Genomic DNA, 17,222 nt, shown 5'->3' with positions numbered 1-17,222 from the left:
ATAAAATGAATAATAAAGGGATGTTCGCTTGCAAGCGATGTGGTGAAAAACATAAAGCTAGAAGGTGTCCTGCCTTTGGTAAACGGTGCATGAAGTGCAAGGGACTGAATCACTTCACCAAAATGTGTTTCTCAAAGGGGAAGGAACAAAGCGTGCATACAGTCCAGGAAGACATTGATGACAGTGATAACTTGAGTGAAACCTTTTTCATAAAGACGGTGTCACATGGTGAAAATGTGACTGTACAGTCCTTAGCTGATGTAAGCCAAATGGTTAATGTAGCAGCTAATGATAAATGGACTGTTCCTTTGCTAGTTAATGGGACGGTGGTGACATTCAAAATTGATACTGGAGCCAAAGCTAACTTGATTAGTGAAACGGATTTCCAGACATTGAAAGAGAAGCCTAAAAGGTTTGCAGAAAAAAATCGCTCCTTTGAAAGCTTATAATAATCAGCCGATTCAAACAAAAGGGGGATGTAAACTAAAGGTGACAGCTAAAGGCAAACAGCACAACCTGCTGTTCACCATTGTGCCTGCTGGACATGAATCGCTGCTAGGAGACAAAGCATCAGAAGACTTACAGTGGTGTGAAAAAGTGTTTGCCCCCTGCCTCATTTCCTGTTTATTTGCATGTTTGTCACACTTAAGTGTTTCGGAACATCAAACCAATTTAAACAATAGTCAAGGACAACACAAGTAAACACAAAATGCAAGTTGTAAATGAAGGTGTTTATTAGTAAAGGTGAAAAAAAATCCAAACCATCATGGCCCTGTGTGAAAAAGTGATTGCCCCCTAAACCTAATAACTGGTTGGGCAACCCTTAGCAGCAACAACTGCAACCAAGCGTCTGCGATAACTTGCAATGAGGCTTTTACAGCGTTCTGGAGGAATTTTGGCCCACTCATCTTTGCAGAATTGTCCTAATTCAGTTACATTAGAGGGTTTTCGAGCATGAACGGCCTTTTTAAGGTCATACCACAACATCTCAATAGGATTCAGGTCAGGACTTTGGCTAGGCCACTCCAAAGTCTTCATTTTGTTTTTCTTCAGCCATTCAGTGGTGGACTTGCTGGTGTGTTTAGGATCATTGTCCTGCTGCAGAACCCAAGTACGTTTAAGCTTGAGTACACGAACAGATGGTCTGACATTCTCCCTCAGGATCTCTTGGTAGACAGCAGAATTCATAGTTCCATTTATCACAGCAAGTCTTCCAGGTCCTGACGCAGCAAAACAGCCCCAGACCATCACACTACCACCACCATATTTTACTGTTGGTATAATGTTCTTTTTCTGAAATGCAGTGTTCCTTTTACGCCAGATGTAATGGGACACACACCTTCCAAAGAGTTCCACTTTTGTCTCATCGGTCCACAGAATGTTGTCCCAAAAGTCTTGGGGATCATCAAGATGCGTTTTGGAAAAATTGAGACGAGCTTTAATGTTCTTTTTGCTCAGCAGTGGTTTTCTTCTTGGAACTCTGCCATGCAGGCCATTTTTGCTCAGTCTTTTTCTGATGGTGGAGGCATGAACGCTGACCTTAACTGAGGCAAGTGAGGCCTGCAGTTCTTTGGACGTTGTTGTGGGGTCTTTTGTGACCTCTTGGATGAGTCGTCGCTGCACCCTTGGGGTAATTTTGGGCGGCCGGCCACTCCTGGGAAGGTTCACCACTGTTCCATGTCTTCGCCATTTGTGGATAATGGCTCTCACTGTGGTTCGCTGGATTCCCAAAGCTTTGGAAATGGCTTTATAACCCTTTCCAGACTGATAGATCTCAATTACTTTCTTTCTCAATTGCTCCTGAATTTCTTTGGATCTCGGCATGATGTGTAGCTTTCAAGGATCTTCTGGTGGACCTTACTGTGTCAGGCAGCTCCTATTTAAGTGATGTCTTGATTGGGAACAGGTGTGGCAATAATCAGGCCTAGGTGTGGCTAGGGAAATTGAACTCAGGTGTGAAAAACCACAGTTATAGTATGTTTTAACAAGGGGGGCAATCACTTTTTCACACAGGGCCATGATGGTTTGGATTTTTTTTCACCTTTACTAATAAACACCTTCATTTACAACTTGCATTTTGTGTTTACTTGTGTTGTCCTTGACTATTGTTTAAATTGGTTTGATGTTCCGAAACACTTAAGTGTGACAAACATGCAAAAAAACAGGAAATGAGGCAGGGGGCAAACACTTTTTCACACCACTGTAGGTCTGGTTAAAAGGATTTACCAGATAAACACAGACAGCCTGGAGATAGCTGAACAAAATAAAAGTGGTACACCGCAGCACTGTGAAGGGACTTCTGCTATAGTGGAAAAGTTTACCTCTGTGTTTCAAGGACATGGAACATTGCCCCAAACTTACAAAATTCAGCTGAAAGAAAATGCCAAGCCTGTAGTGCATGCTCCAAGGAGAGTACCAGCGCCACTTAGACCAGCTTTAAAAAAAGAACTGGAAAGAATGATGCAAATGGGTGTCATTGAGCGTGTGGAAGAGCCTACAGACTGGGTCAACTCTATCACATGTGTCAAGAAAAATACAGGTGACATTAGAGTGTGCCTTGACCCTAAAGATCTCAATGAAAACATCAAAAGAGAACATTATCAGATTCCAAAACGAGAAGAAATCATGAGTGAGATGGCTGGAGCTAAGTTCTTCAGTAAACTTGATGCCTCACATGGATTCTGGCAACTGAGACTGGACCCAGAAAGCAGCAAATATACCACCTTTAACACACCATTTGGGCGTTACTGTTTTCTGAGGCTTCCATTTGGCATCAAATCTGCTCCAGAGATCTTTCACAGAGCTATGGAATCTGTAATTGAGGGTCTTGAAGGTACCAGAGTCTATATTGATGACTTGGTCGTTTGGGGAACAACAAGGCAGCAGCATGATGAAAGGTTGAAAAAACTCTTGGGGAGGGTCAAAAAGAATGGACTCAAACTGAACAGGGACAAATGCCTTTTTGGGGTCACGCAAATGACCTTTTTGGGTGACAAGATCACAAGTGCAGGGGTGGAACCTGATCAGTCAAAAGTGCAAGCTGTACTTGACATGCCAGCCCCTACTGATAAGAAAGGTGTACTGCGAGCCATGGGAATGATTAATTTCCTAGGTAAGTTCATTCCTAACCTAGCTGTCAAGACTACATGCCTTAGAGAGTTGCTACGTCACGACACGGTGTTTGAATGGACAAGGCGACATGAGGACGAATGGCAGAGATTAAAGCAGACTGTTGCTGTTGAGCCAGTGCTCACGTTCTTTGATCCAACAAGGCCAACGAAAATTTCCACTGATGCCTCAAAAGATGGCTTAGGAGCTGTCTTGCTACAGATGCAAGAGGACAGTTGGCAGCCGGTAGCGTATGCATCAAGGTCAATGACAGAGACTGAACAACGTTATGCTCAGATTGAAAAAGAGACTTTGGGCTTAGTGTTTGGTTGTGGAAAATTTCACAGTTATGTCTATGGCTTGCCAACGTTTGCAGTAGAAACTGACCACAAACCGCTCATAGCAATCAGAAAAAAGAACCTCAATGACATGTCACCCAGGATTCAACACCTGATGATGTTTCTACAAAGGTATGACTTTGAACTGATTTATACACCAGGCAAATACATTGTTCTGGCGGATGCACTGTCACGAGCACCAGCTCCAAGTGATGACACACAGTGTAGCCCTGTGTCTGTTGATGTTGAAATGCACATAAACATGGTGACTGCTTCTCTCCCGGCATCAGATGTAATGCTACAGCAAATTGCGCAGGAGACGGCGAAAGACCCGCAACTGCAAAAGGTAATTCACCTGAGCCAGAATGGATGGTCACGAGGTGTTTGTCCGGGTTGGTATCCTGTGCGTGCAGATTTGTGTGTGGCTAATGGTCTGCTTCTGAGACAAAACAGGATTCTCATTCCACAGTCTATGCGTCGAGACATGCTACAACGCATTCATGAGGGACACTTAGGAGTGGAGAAATGCAAAAGGAGAGCGCGAGAAGCTGTGTACTGGCCAGGAATCAACAGAGATATAGAGGAGATGGTTCAAAAGTGTGAAACATGTCTTAAACATCGGTACAAGCAACAGAAAGAGCCGATGCTGATTGCAGATCTTCCCACTGCACCATGGCAAAAAGTAGGTACTGATTTGTTTCATCTACATGGAAAGGACTATCTTCTAGTGATTGACTACTACTCTAATTATCCTGAAGTAGCGCAGCTTTCCAGTACATCAGCACAGTCTGTCATCACACACATGAAAAGTTTTTTCTCAAGACATGGGATTCCCCATTGTGTGGTGAGTGACAATGGTCCACAATATGACTGCAGTGAGTTTCGTGATTTTGCAGTTCAGTACGGATTTGAACATGTCACCTCTAGCCCTTTGTATCAGCAGGCTAATGGACAGGCAGAGAAAGGGGTCCAGGTTGTGAAACGATTGTTTAAAAAAGCGAGAGACTGTAATGCTGACCCTTACCTGGCTTTATTGAGTTACAGAGCCACTGCCCTGGAATGTGGAGCATCTCCTGCTGAGTTGCTCATGGGTCGCAAACTGCGCACCACACTTCCTCACATGCCAAGGAAGGATGGCTACAGGAGTGACAACAAGTGGGCTGACAAAAGGATGAAGCTCAAGCCAAGACAGAAGAGGAACTATGATAAAACAGCAAGGAATCTGGTGCCTCTGCAGGAAAAGGATGTTGTGAGGATTGATGGTCCTGAGCTGTGGGACAGAAAAGCAACTGTACTGCAAGAGGTAGGACCCAGATCGTTTGTTGTCGAGACAGAGAATGGTCAAGTTTTAAGGAGAAACAGGAGGAGTCTGTTAAAGATTCAGAATGGTGAGAGTCAAGAGAAAGAGACAGGATGGGAACAAGAGAATGTTGCGACAGAAGTGCAACACAGTGAATCTTCTTCATCATTGCCAGTGACTGTAACACTCAGAAGGTCCACTCGACCTAAGAAACCACCTGAGAGGCTCATAGAACAAATATGAATGAAGTAACGGGTTAACTGTGTAAAGAAAGTGGTAAAGCGTTGCTGACTTTAATGTGTTAAAATGTGTTCCTAATGGTTACAGTTACAGGAAGTGAAAGAGTCATAGTGTAATTTGGTGTATCAGGCTTAATTTGCAAGACCAATGCTAGTTTGTTTGTTGAAATGTGTTAAAAATACCAAGCTTGAATATATTTCTTTTGAGCCATATGCATACATTGAGTTACAAGACACAAGGAAAGTTCATTACTGAAACATGTATGTTGTTGCATTCTGTTTAATATGTAAGTGCTAGTGAAGACTATGTGAATGAGGAATAACTGCTGTGACACTGAGGTAATCTTTTAAGCAGCTGAAAAAAAAAGGGGGATGTAATGATAAGTGTTAACTAAGGTGTCACCAGCAGGTGTCAGTGTTGTACGAGAGCCCACGTAGGGGAGGTGTGGAGAAGAAGACAAGGAGTTAAGATGGCAGTTCATGTTACATGTCAAGTCTGAGTCTTTTAATAAATGGCTAGCTGAAGCTAGCCCAATGTTCTTCAAGCTCTTTTATTATAAATAAGACAAGAACATTACAGGGAGAAATGCGATTTTGAACCTACTGGGTTACAAAAGCATTACAAGATTGCGCTCACGCAGCCCCTAGTTTTTCACGTGAACACTGATGAGGCAACAGCAGCAGTCAGTTGATTTACGTGCAGTCAGTCTGCACAAGCGGAAAGAGGCGGAGCCGGCACGCTCAGATGGAGCAGAAGGAAATGTTTTTCTAGTGTCCAAAAGAAGCCTTTTCGTCCCTGTAACCTCCATTAAACCTTTACTGGGAAACAGCTGGAGATCCTTCATCAACCACCTGATCAGTAAGTGAAGAAAAGAGAACTTTGTAGCTGCTCCATCCACCCTGTTTGTTTCACACAGGGCAAAACTGCAGTACAGAAGTTAAAATATGCAGATGAACTGTTAATATGAAAAAAAGTATTTCTTATCCAGTTACTTGGGTAATCAATATAAATAGAATACGCAATTGGTAAAATAATCGATAGTTGCAGCCCTAATGAAATTTGCAACATGCCATAAGCATCACCTTCTCACACAGAAGCAACAGGATTCAGGTGATAGTTATTGTTGTAAGTAAGTAAAGTTTATTTATATAGCATTTTTCACAGACAGAAAAGCGCTGTACAATAATTAAAACACAATATCACCCCCCCCCCCACCCCCAGAAAACACTATGTTAAAAACATAACATTACCATATTAAAAGAAAAAGAATAAAAATAAAGTCAGAAACCAGAAAGCCTGGATAAACAGAAAAGTTTTCAACAATTTTTTAAATGATGCCACAGAGTCAGCTAAATGGAGCTGGAGTGGTGAACAGTTCCAGAGCTTTGGTGCCACTGCCTAAAAAGCTCTGCCCGCCCTGGTCCTTAGTCTTGTATGTGGGACAACTAAAAGACTTTGATTTTGTTGTGTGAGAGACTGTTGACTTATTTTTTTTTCTTTTTTTTTTTAAATGTTTTTAAATGCCTGGATCAATTTTAAATATCGGATTTATATCGGTATCGGCCGATATCCAAATGTAAAATATCGGTATCGGACATAAAAAAGTGGTATCGTGCCATCCCTACTAATAACAGCCCCCGCTAGCAAACTGGTTATAGCGATCCTTTCTGGTGGCTACAGATGCAGTAAAGAAAAAATAACAGCTGACATTCTCTGCATAGGGAGCACAACACTCGTGCGTGTGCACACACATGCACACTCACAGCACCGATCAGTGGGGGCATGGAAAAACTTATCAGCAGTCCACTCGTGTTAAAGTGTTGTTTATTCCAAATCAACATGACCGTAGTGAGATTACCGTGCACTTTGTGAATGAAACTCCCCCTGCTCTGTGGTAGATTGCAAATTGCGGTGAAATGATACAGGCGCATAAGTGGCTTTCACAGGGCAAGAGGTGGGGTACACCTCTGACAGATAGTTTTCTTTATTTTACGAGTAAGTTTCACTAAGTTTATGGAGCTATAGAGATAAAGATAAAAATAACAATTATTTTGAGTGTGGTATGAATCATCATTATTATTAAAAATTATTTATGTTCGCTGCATGTACTGGAATTTATTAGGGGTGGGACTCAATTAAAAAAATTAATCTAATTAATTAGGAGCTTTGTAATTAATTAATCAAAATTAATCACATTTCAATATTTAACATGAGAAATATTAATTTAAGTTTGGTTGATGAATAAATCAATATACATAAGCTTAAAATTCAAAATTTTGTTTATTTTCCCACCAGTCTACTACACAGACCAACAAAGGGTGGAAGTGCTCCTGTGATAAGCAAACTCCTGAAATTAAAGTTAAGCATCATAACTGGATAGTTTTATTCAACATTAATGTCTCACTTAATATAGTTGGAAATTAATCATTCTCTCAGCTGTATTCCTTGATGTTGAAATGTGTTATGCTTGTTTTAACAGCTTATTTTGAATTAAAGACTTAAAATGAAACCACAAAAAGGGGAAAAAGTTCGTTCTCCATTTAACCAGCTGCTTTTACACAGCTGTGCTTCGCACTCACGTTGCTAGGCAACATGAACTATGCAGAGGTGAGGGCAGGTGACGCAGATATGAAAGCTAGCCGCTCACTTCCGGCCTTTGCGGTCTTCGTGGGCTGCGAATCTGCGTGGGCCGGGTCCTTCGAAGGATGCGGCCCCTGAATATTTGACATCGTGCGTCGATATAATCTGTATGCCTGGAACTCGTGCACTGAGAAACATTCCACGGTGTAAAGTGCGATTAAAATGCGTTAAGAATTTTAATTTGTTATTTAATTAATTAATCGAAATTAAGCGTTAAAGTCCCACCCCTAGAATTTATATAATGTTTTTCTAGTCATTTTACACTTCAAGCACTTGATCTACCCCCCATCCATGGCCAATTTAGGGTCATTAATTAACTTAAGATGCATGTCTTTCGATTGTGGGAGGAAGCTGGAGTACCTGCAGGAAACACATGCAGCAGTGTTGTAGTCAAGACCACCTAACCCGAGACCAAGACAAGACCAAGACTGAGTCGAGACCAAGACCAGCGCCTCACGCTACATGACACAATAAAATGTGAAACATGATCAAAATCACTTCTCAAATTGATCTGAAAGATCCATATTCCCATAAAACCACCTAGATATTAAACACTAACAGCTCAAATAAATATAACCATCTTTAAATATAACTTCCATCATTTATCACAGAATGTAAAACAATTATTCATAGTTCATCACAATGGTCTTTACTTTTCTCTGCCTTTCATAAACAATACATAGTTATGTTGTTTTTAAGCCAACACCAATCTTTGTGAAAACGGGTGCTATTGCAAAACCACACAGCTAAATGTGTAAAACTGAAAAAATGGCAAACAATCATCGACAGTAAGAACTAAAGCCTTTAATCTTATACAGAGTCAAGCTGCAGGATGTAACTTTTATTTAAAAAAATCTGTTTTTTACATATTTGTTAAAACTGTCACCATGTCACGACAGTATGAGGCCGATAATCTGTGAAAAAAATGGAGCTCCTCCACCTCCTCCCTGAACCACTCCCAGTCAAAAACAACCAATCAGAGCCAGGAGGAGGGTCTTAGCACTGTCAATCAGTCCTCGTGTATGCGCTGCTCAATATAGTTGTGTGCCATACATCATGATTTGGTATTGATCCGGTGCCAAGTAAATACAGGGCCAGTATTGCTGATACTGATACCAATACTTTTTAAAAATTATGAAGAATTTTAATGAAGTTGAATGGGTTTGTGATTTTTTTTTTCCTTTGGATCATTAATTAGTTAAAACCCAGGATAGAATTGGGCAAAGTTTATAGGTAAATAGAAAATACTTTATCAAAATAAAAGTTATTGTTCTGAAACAATAGAACATTAACAAAACAATTTTCCTCATAAATAAAGGTCTGGATATTTTTTTCTTTTGTAAATCAAGTGTACAAAATCATCATCGAAGAACAAATGTAAATTTTTTTCCAGGTAGAGTGTTCAGAAAGAATAATACAAAAATGTAATAAAAATATCCCTTCATTCACTAATTTTCTGGATTTTTTCTTAAATAAACAATATGAAAAAAATGAGCTGTACAAAAATTACCTAATGAAGCCAAAGAACTATATCATCTGAAAAATTCCGAAATGTGATCCTGAGACCACCAAACCCTTCACCCTCTGCTCCTTACCTGTGCCTAGAAATTCTTCCATAAATATTATGACCAGGATCTTTGACAAAGGGCAGCTCTAGTGGAGTCCAACACTCACCAGTAATGAATCTGACTTTTTGCTGGCAATGCAAACCCAGCTCTCCACTACAGCTGTGCAGGGACCAGACAAAAAATGAATACAACAAAACCTAAATACACTACAGGCAGTTATAACACATAGTGTGCCTCCTGCTATGCTCAGGACATGCTGGTATGTGACAGGAGGAGAAAAAAATCAAATCTTTGTTCAAGTACATTTTCCAGCAGAGTGTTGGACAGTCATATTAGCAGGTGGAGTTTTTCCTCACTCCCAGGAGGGTAATTGCTGCTAGGATTGGGAATTGCAATACAGCAGTATCAACGCTCCTTTTCCTGTGTGGGATGACCAGGGCATACCCCAGCAACATCTCCAATATTCTTATGTCTTCCAGTCTGAGAGGTTCACCATGCAGATGATGAATGCAGCAATGGAGTTATTCTTCTTTAAAATGACAGAGTGCTCCTACCCTCCCTTGACACCATATGATACTTGAACTGAATGAAACATGAACTGAATAAATAATTTAAGTTATTAAAACTAGGTGGAATGGGTGCTTTTGACTGGGGTTCCCCGCTACCCCCAAAATATTTGTATTTTTTTAAAAGCACTAATCAGAGCAGAAATAGAAAACAAGAATGTGACATTGTTAGGAACAAGTTCATTGAGAATGTAACAAAAAATGTAAGCAATTAAAAAAAAACAAAAAAACACCTATGAAATATGACCAAAAACAAACAAACAAAAAAAAACCCCACCTCTGGGGCCATGTTTGGACCCCAGTAGGTAAGATCATGATTAAAAATTACAGTATGTAACAGTCAGTTGTTACAACTGCCAACAAAGATGTCTGACATCATGCTTCTTTCTTCACATTAATCAACATGAAATTTGATACTTCTTGCTTAATGAGCTCTTACATTTTTGTGTATAATATTGTTGAAGCGCATTTCATATTAATGGACATTTTTTGTTGTCCATACTCAGGCATTTGACCAAGGTTTTTGGATACAAAACTTAATATGTGGAATTTACATGTGTAATGAGAAAATGGGGAAAAAACTAAATAAGTCAAAGACACTAACATGTGGACAGAGACATAAACTTATAAAAAGTGCAGAAACAAGATTTGTTTGGAGGAAGCAAATATAATATGTGGGTGTGTTTTCCTTCATGCAAACATCACCGACTAAAAATTTACATGTTCTCCTGGACCCAGACAAATGATGTTGTGAAATCTGTGATTAATGATACTCTGAGGAAAACTACAGAGGTAGCACAAAAAGTCAACCTGTCACTTGGTGTATATCAGTAATTATTTGATGTTGGAATAGCAGTGACTATTTTCCAAAGCCATGAGTGGGAATAATTATATTTGGATCTTCATTGGTAAGCCAAATTATCTTCAACTTCACTTTATTTACTGTTAGAAAATAAGTCATAAAGATATGCTTTTGCTTTTTTTTTTTTTTAAACAAAATCACCATCATATACAAAAAAAATTAAAAATCATTTGTGCAGCAGCACAAGGTTCAGTCAGATCTTATGTTTGGTTTTCATAAAATCTTGAGGAAACATTTTTTCTATAGTGCAATATGTGTAAGACAGAGGTTATTGGAGCTGCTCAGATCTGACAATCTGTAAAACTTTATAACTGGTGAGATAAATAAAGCTAAAAGACTTCACAGAGTCATAGATTTGAGAGCTTGTTGCCATATATGAGTAATTTACATCAGGATTAATCACAAATATCAATCAGTGCAGCTTCAGTTGTCTTTCAGATACATTTAGACACAATTTGATTATTTGTTTTTTGTGTTTTTATATTCTTTTTTAATGTAAAGTTTCAGTGTTTGTTACATCTGTTTTCACTCTAACTTAGCAGAGATGTTGATGAGAATGCTGTTCCCTTTAAAATTCCTCTTTTTACACCATTTCTGTGTAAACTGCAGTTCAAAATGAATTTAAAATGAATGATATTTAAAGCACACACCATTACTGTCTGCATCCTTTTTTAAAATGGAAATAAAAATCTAACTCTTGAAAATGTCTATATGTTAACAGGCATTTCGTTCACAATGACATCAGGAGCACAGACAGGTAAACCTGTTTCCTTCTTTCCTTCAAAACTATCTGTGTATTTTGACTAATAATTACTTATTGCTTTAATATTAAGGTAATTTTATTCAAAACCTGGCACTGAATCAAAAGGCTGTCCAGTCTTCAACCAGCGACAGTGTGAGCCTTGCTAGCAAGGCAGTTGATGGGAAAAGAGACTCGAGCTTTCAAAGAGGATCCTGCACGCTTACCAAGTCAGAATCTGATCCCTGGTGGAGGGTAGACCTGGGAAAAGTGTATACAATTGGTGCTGTAATGATAACCAATAGAGCGGAATTGGAAAACGGGCTGGATGGGGCTGAAATCTGGATCCAAAATTCAACAAAGATCAATGACACTGAAAGCTTGAGGTGAAACAGCTTGATACAGACCCAGATAATACATTTGCAATCATTATATGAATGAGATTTAGTTCCTTCTATTTCTTCTTTTTTTGACTCTTTCATTCACAGGTGTGCAGTCATCGCTCACATTCCCGGTGGACAGACGTTTTACTTTCCATGTAGGCCCCTTCAGGGACGCTACATCACTGTGCTTCTCCCAGGAAGTGGGAAGGTCCTAAGTCTCTGTGAAGTTGAAGTGTACTATGGTAATCACATTTCAGTCTGATGCTGATACTGAAGTCTGGTATTTCGCAGGCTCTCCAGTCTGAGGCCTTGATTGTTCAAATCAATGTTACTTTGCCAACAGGCACACCTTTGTGTGGGGTAATAGCATCAAAAATCCGAGAACTAATTAATCAAGGTGTTTTTGATTATTTAAAAAAGGTGATTACCTTTCTTGTGGTGAAGTCTTTTGAGCCCGAATGTGTCATGACAGTCACGTTTGACCTTTAGAATTACAGTAAACTGCATATCACATACACTTAATGGCCAATTATGTCTCTTTGTGGTTTTCCTTCAAGGATACCCATTACCCAATGTGGCACTGAAAGGAGAAGCTACCCAATCATCTACACTCTCATTTGCCTCTGCGTCCAAAGCCATCGACGGTAGACGGAACTCATTCTATAGCAATGGCTTCTGTAGCCACACTGCTGAAGATGAGACCAACCCCTGGTGGAGGGTAGACCTGCAGCAAAGCTTTAGAATCACTGCTGTAAAAATCACCAATAGAGGAGACTGCTGTGCTGAAAGACTGGATGGAGCTGAGATCAGAATTGGGAACTCACTGGAGAACAATGGAAACAATAATCCCAGGTGATGATGAGAATGTGTAGCATGAAATTTGTTTTAAAATCACTGAAACAGTAATAGTTTGAAATAAAAAAAAAAAAATCATATTCACCACATGGCACTAACCAGAATGCCTTTTAATAGGGACATTCACCAACCTTGTAGGATTTCTAAGATGAATACCAAAGTGCACTGAGCACTTCTACACTCACCTGTTTTCACTCTGCATGCGTTTATATGCCACTGCAGCGTATTGTTTAATTTTTGTGCTTTCTCTGTTAGTCTGCTTTGTCCTGTGTCCTGATGCTCTCTTTTTCTTGCAGCAGCTTGCTGCCCCTCCCTGTGCCTAGCTCTGCTGATGGCTTCATCCGGTTAAAGGGAGTTTTCCATCTCAGTATCACTCAGTGCTTGCTTTGGGATTATTTGATTGTTAGGGTTTCTGCCTGAATACCGTAGGGATGTGACCTTACAGTATATAAATACACCTGAATCAAATTGAACAAATCTGAATATTTGGTGATTTTAAAACTTAATATGCCAATTTAATATGCCTTTACTGTATTCATAATAATTCTAGTGTACATATTGCAAATTTCTTTTTTTTTGTTTTAAATTATTAGAGTGTCTATTCTTTTTATATTATAAATGATGGCAGCTGTTACTGAAACTTCCCTCTGGGATCAAGAAAGTATTTCTAATTTCTGACAATATTTATTATGCTCTGCTTGGATCAGCTGGTTGTTGTGCTTGCAACTTTCCAAACATGTTTCCAAAAAGTGAACAAACAATGTAATGTGACCACTCAAGGTTAAAGGTTGTTTTTCCATCTCTTCTTTACTTTTTAAATTTTCCTTTATTGGCCCATATAAATGTTGATACCACAGATGGCTAATAATGGTTGATAATATCAGGGTGCCAATAAATTGGTTACATGTAACTAACACCAGAGAAATTAATAAAACTTTCTGTGATCCTTTTCAGAAAACCAATGAAATTTCTCAAAAGACACAAGAATGTAGATTCAAGGGCGTGACTTTGGGTTCAACATTAGGGGGGTTAAGCTCGCTGCCTATTTATTTATTTATTTATTAAATCATTTACTTTTCTAAAAGGGATTCAGGAGATTTTGGGTTAACCATATTAGAAATACACTGTAATACTTTTACTATGTATTTATTTATTTAACTTTCTTTGTATTTACTCTGCACCTTCAACAATTAAGAAAAGGCTTACATTTTTCACATTTCTTGCAACAGTAACGAATATTTTACACTTTTAGAATTTATTATATGACACACCTAAATTTCTCAATTTTCCAAGTGTATGTATTTACCTGGTGCACTATAATTAGGCTAGGAGAAATTACAACACAATTCCACAAACATAGCCATTAGCAGAGGTGGCAAAAGTACTGACATTCTGTACTTAAGTAGAAGTACTTGTGCGAAAAAATACTTTGGTAAAAGTCGAAGTACTTGTTCAACATCTTTACTTAAGTAAAAGTAAAAAGTACAGGCTCTGAAATGTACTCAAAGTAAGAAAGTAAAAGTAGTTCTTTGGAGAACGTTTCTACCTGCTGTTTTTCTGTAAAGCTAACTGAACCTCATTATATGTTACATGTTATCATTCTTCCGTTTAGGTTCAGATCGTTTGATGTTTGACGGAAATGCAAACTTCTCTTAGACGTGTTAAACCTAAAGTAACGAGTCTGTTTTGAAAAATATAAGAAGTAGAAAGTACAGATACTTGTGTAAAAATGTAGGGAGTAAAAGTAAAAAGTAGTCAGAAAAATAAATACTCAAGTACAGATACCTGAAAAATGTACTTAAGTACAGTAACGAAGTATTTGTACTTCGTTACTTCCCACCTCTGGCCATTAGTAATTAAACAAGAGCAGACTAAAACCCTTCATGTCATTTTCAGTAATTATGCTTAAATGTACATATATGACAGGGATGCCCAAACTCGCTCCGGCCCCGCCCCCTACTTCCGGTCTGCGAATTGATGTCAAAAATAACCTACAATTTGGCCCTTTAAGTGACTTTTTTGACATTTAGCCTTCCCCTCCAATTATGTCAAAAAAGTCACTTAAAGGGCCAAATTGTAGGTTATTTTTGACATCAATTCGCAGACCGGAACATGGCGGACCCGGAAACGACCCACGGGCCGCAAGTTTGGACACCCCTGATATATGACACTGTAAATTTTGAAATCAGGTCAAAATTACCTAAAGACAACTGCAGCTGTGTACTTCATTTGTATAAGACTGCAGTAGCTTCAACTCATTCATTGCCAAGGTGGTGTTGTCGACCAACAATGAAAAACTTTCGGTTGTCCGCGTTTTGTCCTCTTTTCATTTTTTCAAACTACACCCACTCCCCAGCAGCTGCTTCCACGAGCAAACGGTGAAGGCCGCCGCGTGGTAGAGAAAGCGGGTTGGGTGATACCAAGTTTTTGTGGGGAGAGGGGGGGGTTAAATTACCAAATGATTAAACCTGCTAGTATTTTACCCAAAATTGATAATGAATAAAGAAAATTAACGTGTTATTCATGTAAGATGTTTTTTGAAAATCGAAATGATGTGACTTTATTGGGGGGGGGTTATAGTGATTGGATCAGATTATTGGGGGGGGGGGGGGTGTCATAACCCCCCTATCCCCCCCGGAAATTACGCGCATGTGTAGGTTCTTTTCCATGTTCAGGACTCAGTATTACTATCATTTGTTAAGAAACGAATTATGTTACTATTGCCCCCACCCACTGGTGTCAGGTGTGCTTCCATTTCCCGTATCAAAACGGGTAAAACCTCCACATACCAGTGTGATGGAGGCAGCATGGAGGGTCGCTTTGTGAACGTGTTTCTTCCTGGACAGAAGAAAACTCTCACCCTGTGTGAAGTGGAGGTGTATGCTGCCCTAGCAGGTACAGCTTTAAGTGACTGAATTTGACCTACTGAAACACACCTGCCTGATATTGATTCATGCCTGTTCTTTTCAACACTTTAGTGGAACCACTTCCAAATGTGGCCTTAAACAAACAAGCAGTGCAGGCATCAGTTGGCTGGAATGGGGTGCCCTCAAGAGCTGTTGATGGGTGTAACAGTGGAATGTGGAATGATGGATGCTGTAGCCACACTTTGGGACAGCAGAATCCCTGGTGGAGAGTAGACTTATTGGCTGTCTATAAAGTCACTGTTGTCACCATCATCAACAGACAAGATTATTGTTCTTCCTGTCTTTATGGGGCACAGATCCTGGTTGGGAACTCACTGGTGCAAAATGGCAACCAAAACCCCATGTGAGACATGATTTCTGACAGTTGGAACATTTCTCCATATTATATTATTTATAAAATATTTTCTCATTTAAAAACAACACATTCATGATTTAAAAAGTAAAAATTGCATTTTCTTTTGTAAATAAAACATTTCTCTGTGACTTTCCTCTCAGGTGTGGCATTATCCCATCATTTCCGGGTACACTGACATACACATTCCAGTGTAATGAAATGGAAGGACGCTACATCAATGTGCTCCTACCAGGATCTCTGCAATATCTGATGCTGTGTGAGGTGCAGGTGTTTGCATCTCTGCCTGGTATGGCCTTGGGATGACTTTTCTAGCAGAGCTGTGGTGGTCGTATGTGCACATATCATTGCTGGAAAATAATGTCCAAATTAACAGACAACCCAAGATTGTTGCTGTTGTTTGCCTTTTTCTATTTTTTTCACCTTCTGTTACCACTTTACATAAGACAAATTGAACTTAATGCACATTCTAGCTGTCATAGTTCATGTTTTACCGTGCAGAATTACAATTTAACGTCTTAAAATGGAAACACCGAAACATGGTTGTAACAAAAAAATTTCTTTTCAGCACCAGAAGCTGTCACTCCTTCACCATCTCCTCCACCTGTTCCTCCCACTGTGACAGTGCTCCTGGATGACAGAAATGTGACGGTGGTGGGAAAGAGGCTCTGCTGGTCTGATGCTCTGATGTACTGTAGGCATTATCACTCAGACTTGCTCAGCCTTCACAGCCAACAGCAGCAAAGTGAGTTGGAGCAGCTGCTGGGCCACATTCCTTTCTCCCTCACAGACTACATGTGGCTGGGACTGCGCAGGTACTGAAAAACTGAGACAGTTGAACCTGATGGCTTTTAAAAGTCAAATAAATGAGCAGGACGTAGTATAAATTAGCTGCTTTTAGTTTCCAGTCATCCAGTGCCCTCCCTGATAACTATATTAAAGTTATGTAATTAGTAATAAATAAGAATCATAGGATTCCAATCTCAGAGCAATTTCCTTGATTTGTTGGTGCACAGTGACCACAAAGAAACACAGAAGAAACCAAACAACAAAGTCACCAAAAGAAAAAAAAAAAGGTGGGTGGGTGAGACAACACAGACAAACGGGAAGTAAAATCCATAACATGGCACAAGAGGAAACCAACTATCAAAATAATACAGGAAACAACTGCACCCAGACATGGAGACTTTACTCTTGATACTTGATAAACTTGATAACAGAGTCAAGAGAACAGGCACTAAAAGACGAGGCAGAGGGAGGAAAAGCTAGGGAAAGGCTGAGGAAGCTAAAACACAAAAAGAAATAAAAAACTATCTCAAACAATACAAAACTCAAGGACCAAAA

At 39.4% G+C, this 17,222-nt stretch overlaps 1 protein-coding gene across 1 annotated transcript; it reads left to right on the top strand.

Annotated features, from left to right (window-relative positions):
- Positions 1-11,357: 11,357 nt before the first annotated feature.
- LOC115797032 (pentraxin fusion protein-like) lies at positions 11,358-16,085 on the top strand. The gene is made up of 6 exons (XM_030753514.1): positions 11,358-11,379; positions 11,456-11,747; positions 11,850-11,986; positions 12,302-12,596; positions 15,343-15,494; positions 16,022-16,085. The coding sequence occupies exons 1-6, from the start codon at positions 11,358-11,360 to the stop codon at positions 16,054-16,056; spliced, it is 933 nt and encodes a 310-aa protein (XP_030609374.1). The 3' UTR covers positions 16,057-16,085.
- Positions 16,086-17,222: the final 1,137 nt, after the last annotated feature.

The sequence above is a fragment of the Archocentrus centrarchus genome, chromosome 18 (assembly GCF_007364275.1).
Source record: "Archocentrus centrarchus isolate MPI-CPG fArcCen1 chromosome 18, fArcCen1, whole genome shotgun sequence".
In the NCBI taxonomy this organism is placed as follows: domain Eukaryota; kingdom Metazoa; phylum Chordata; class Actinopteri; order Cichliformes; family Cichlidae; genus Archocentrus; species Archocentrus centrarchus.
Note: the sequence above shows the minus strand (reverse complement) of the source record. Positions and strands in the feature narration are given on the sequence as shown.

Bases quoted from the DNA above. Each gene is read 5' to 3' on its own strand.
- LOC115797032 (XM_030753514.1), top strand. From the start codon at position 11,358: ATGACATCAGGAGCACAGACAG. The intron at 11,380-11,455 runs GTAAACCTGTTT...TTTAATATTAAG, and splicing joins GACATCAGGAGCACAGACAG to GTAATTTTATTCAAAACCTG. The intron at 11,987-12,301 runs GTAATCACATTT...TTTTCCTTCAAG, and splicing joins TGAAGTTGAAGTGTACTATG to GATACCCATTACCCAATGTG.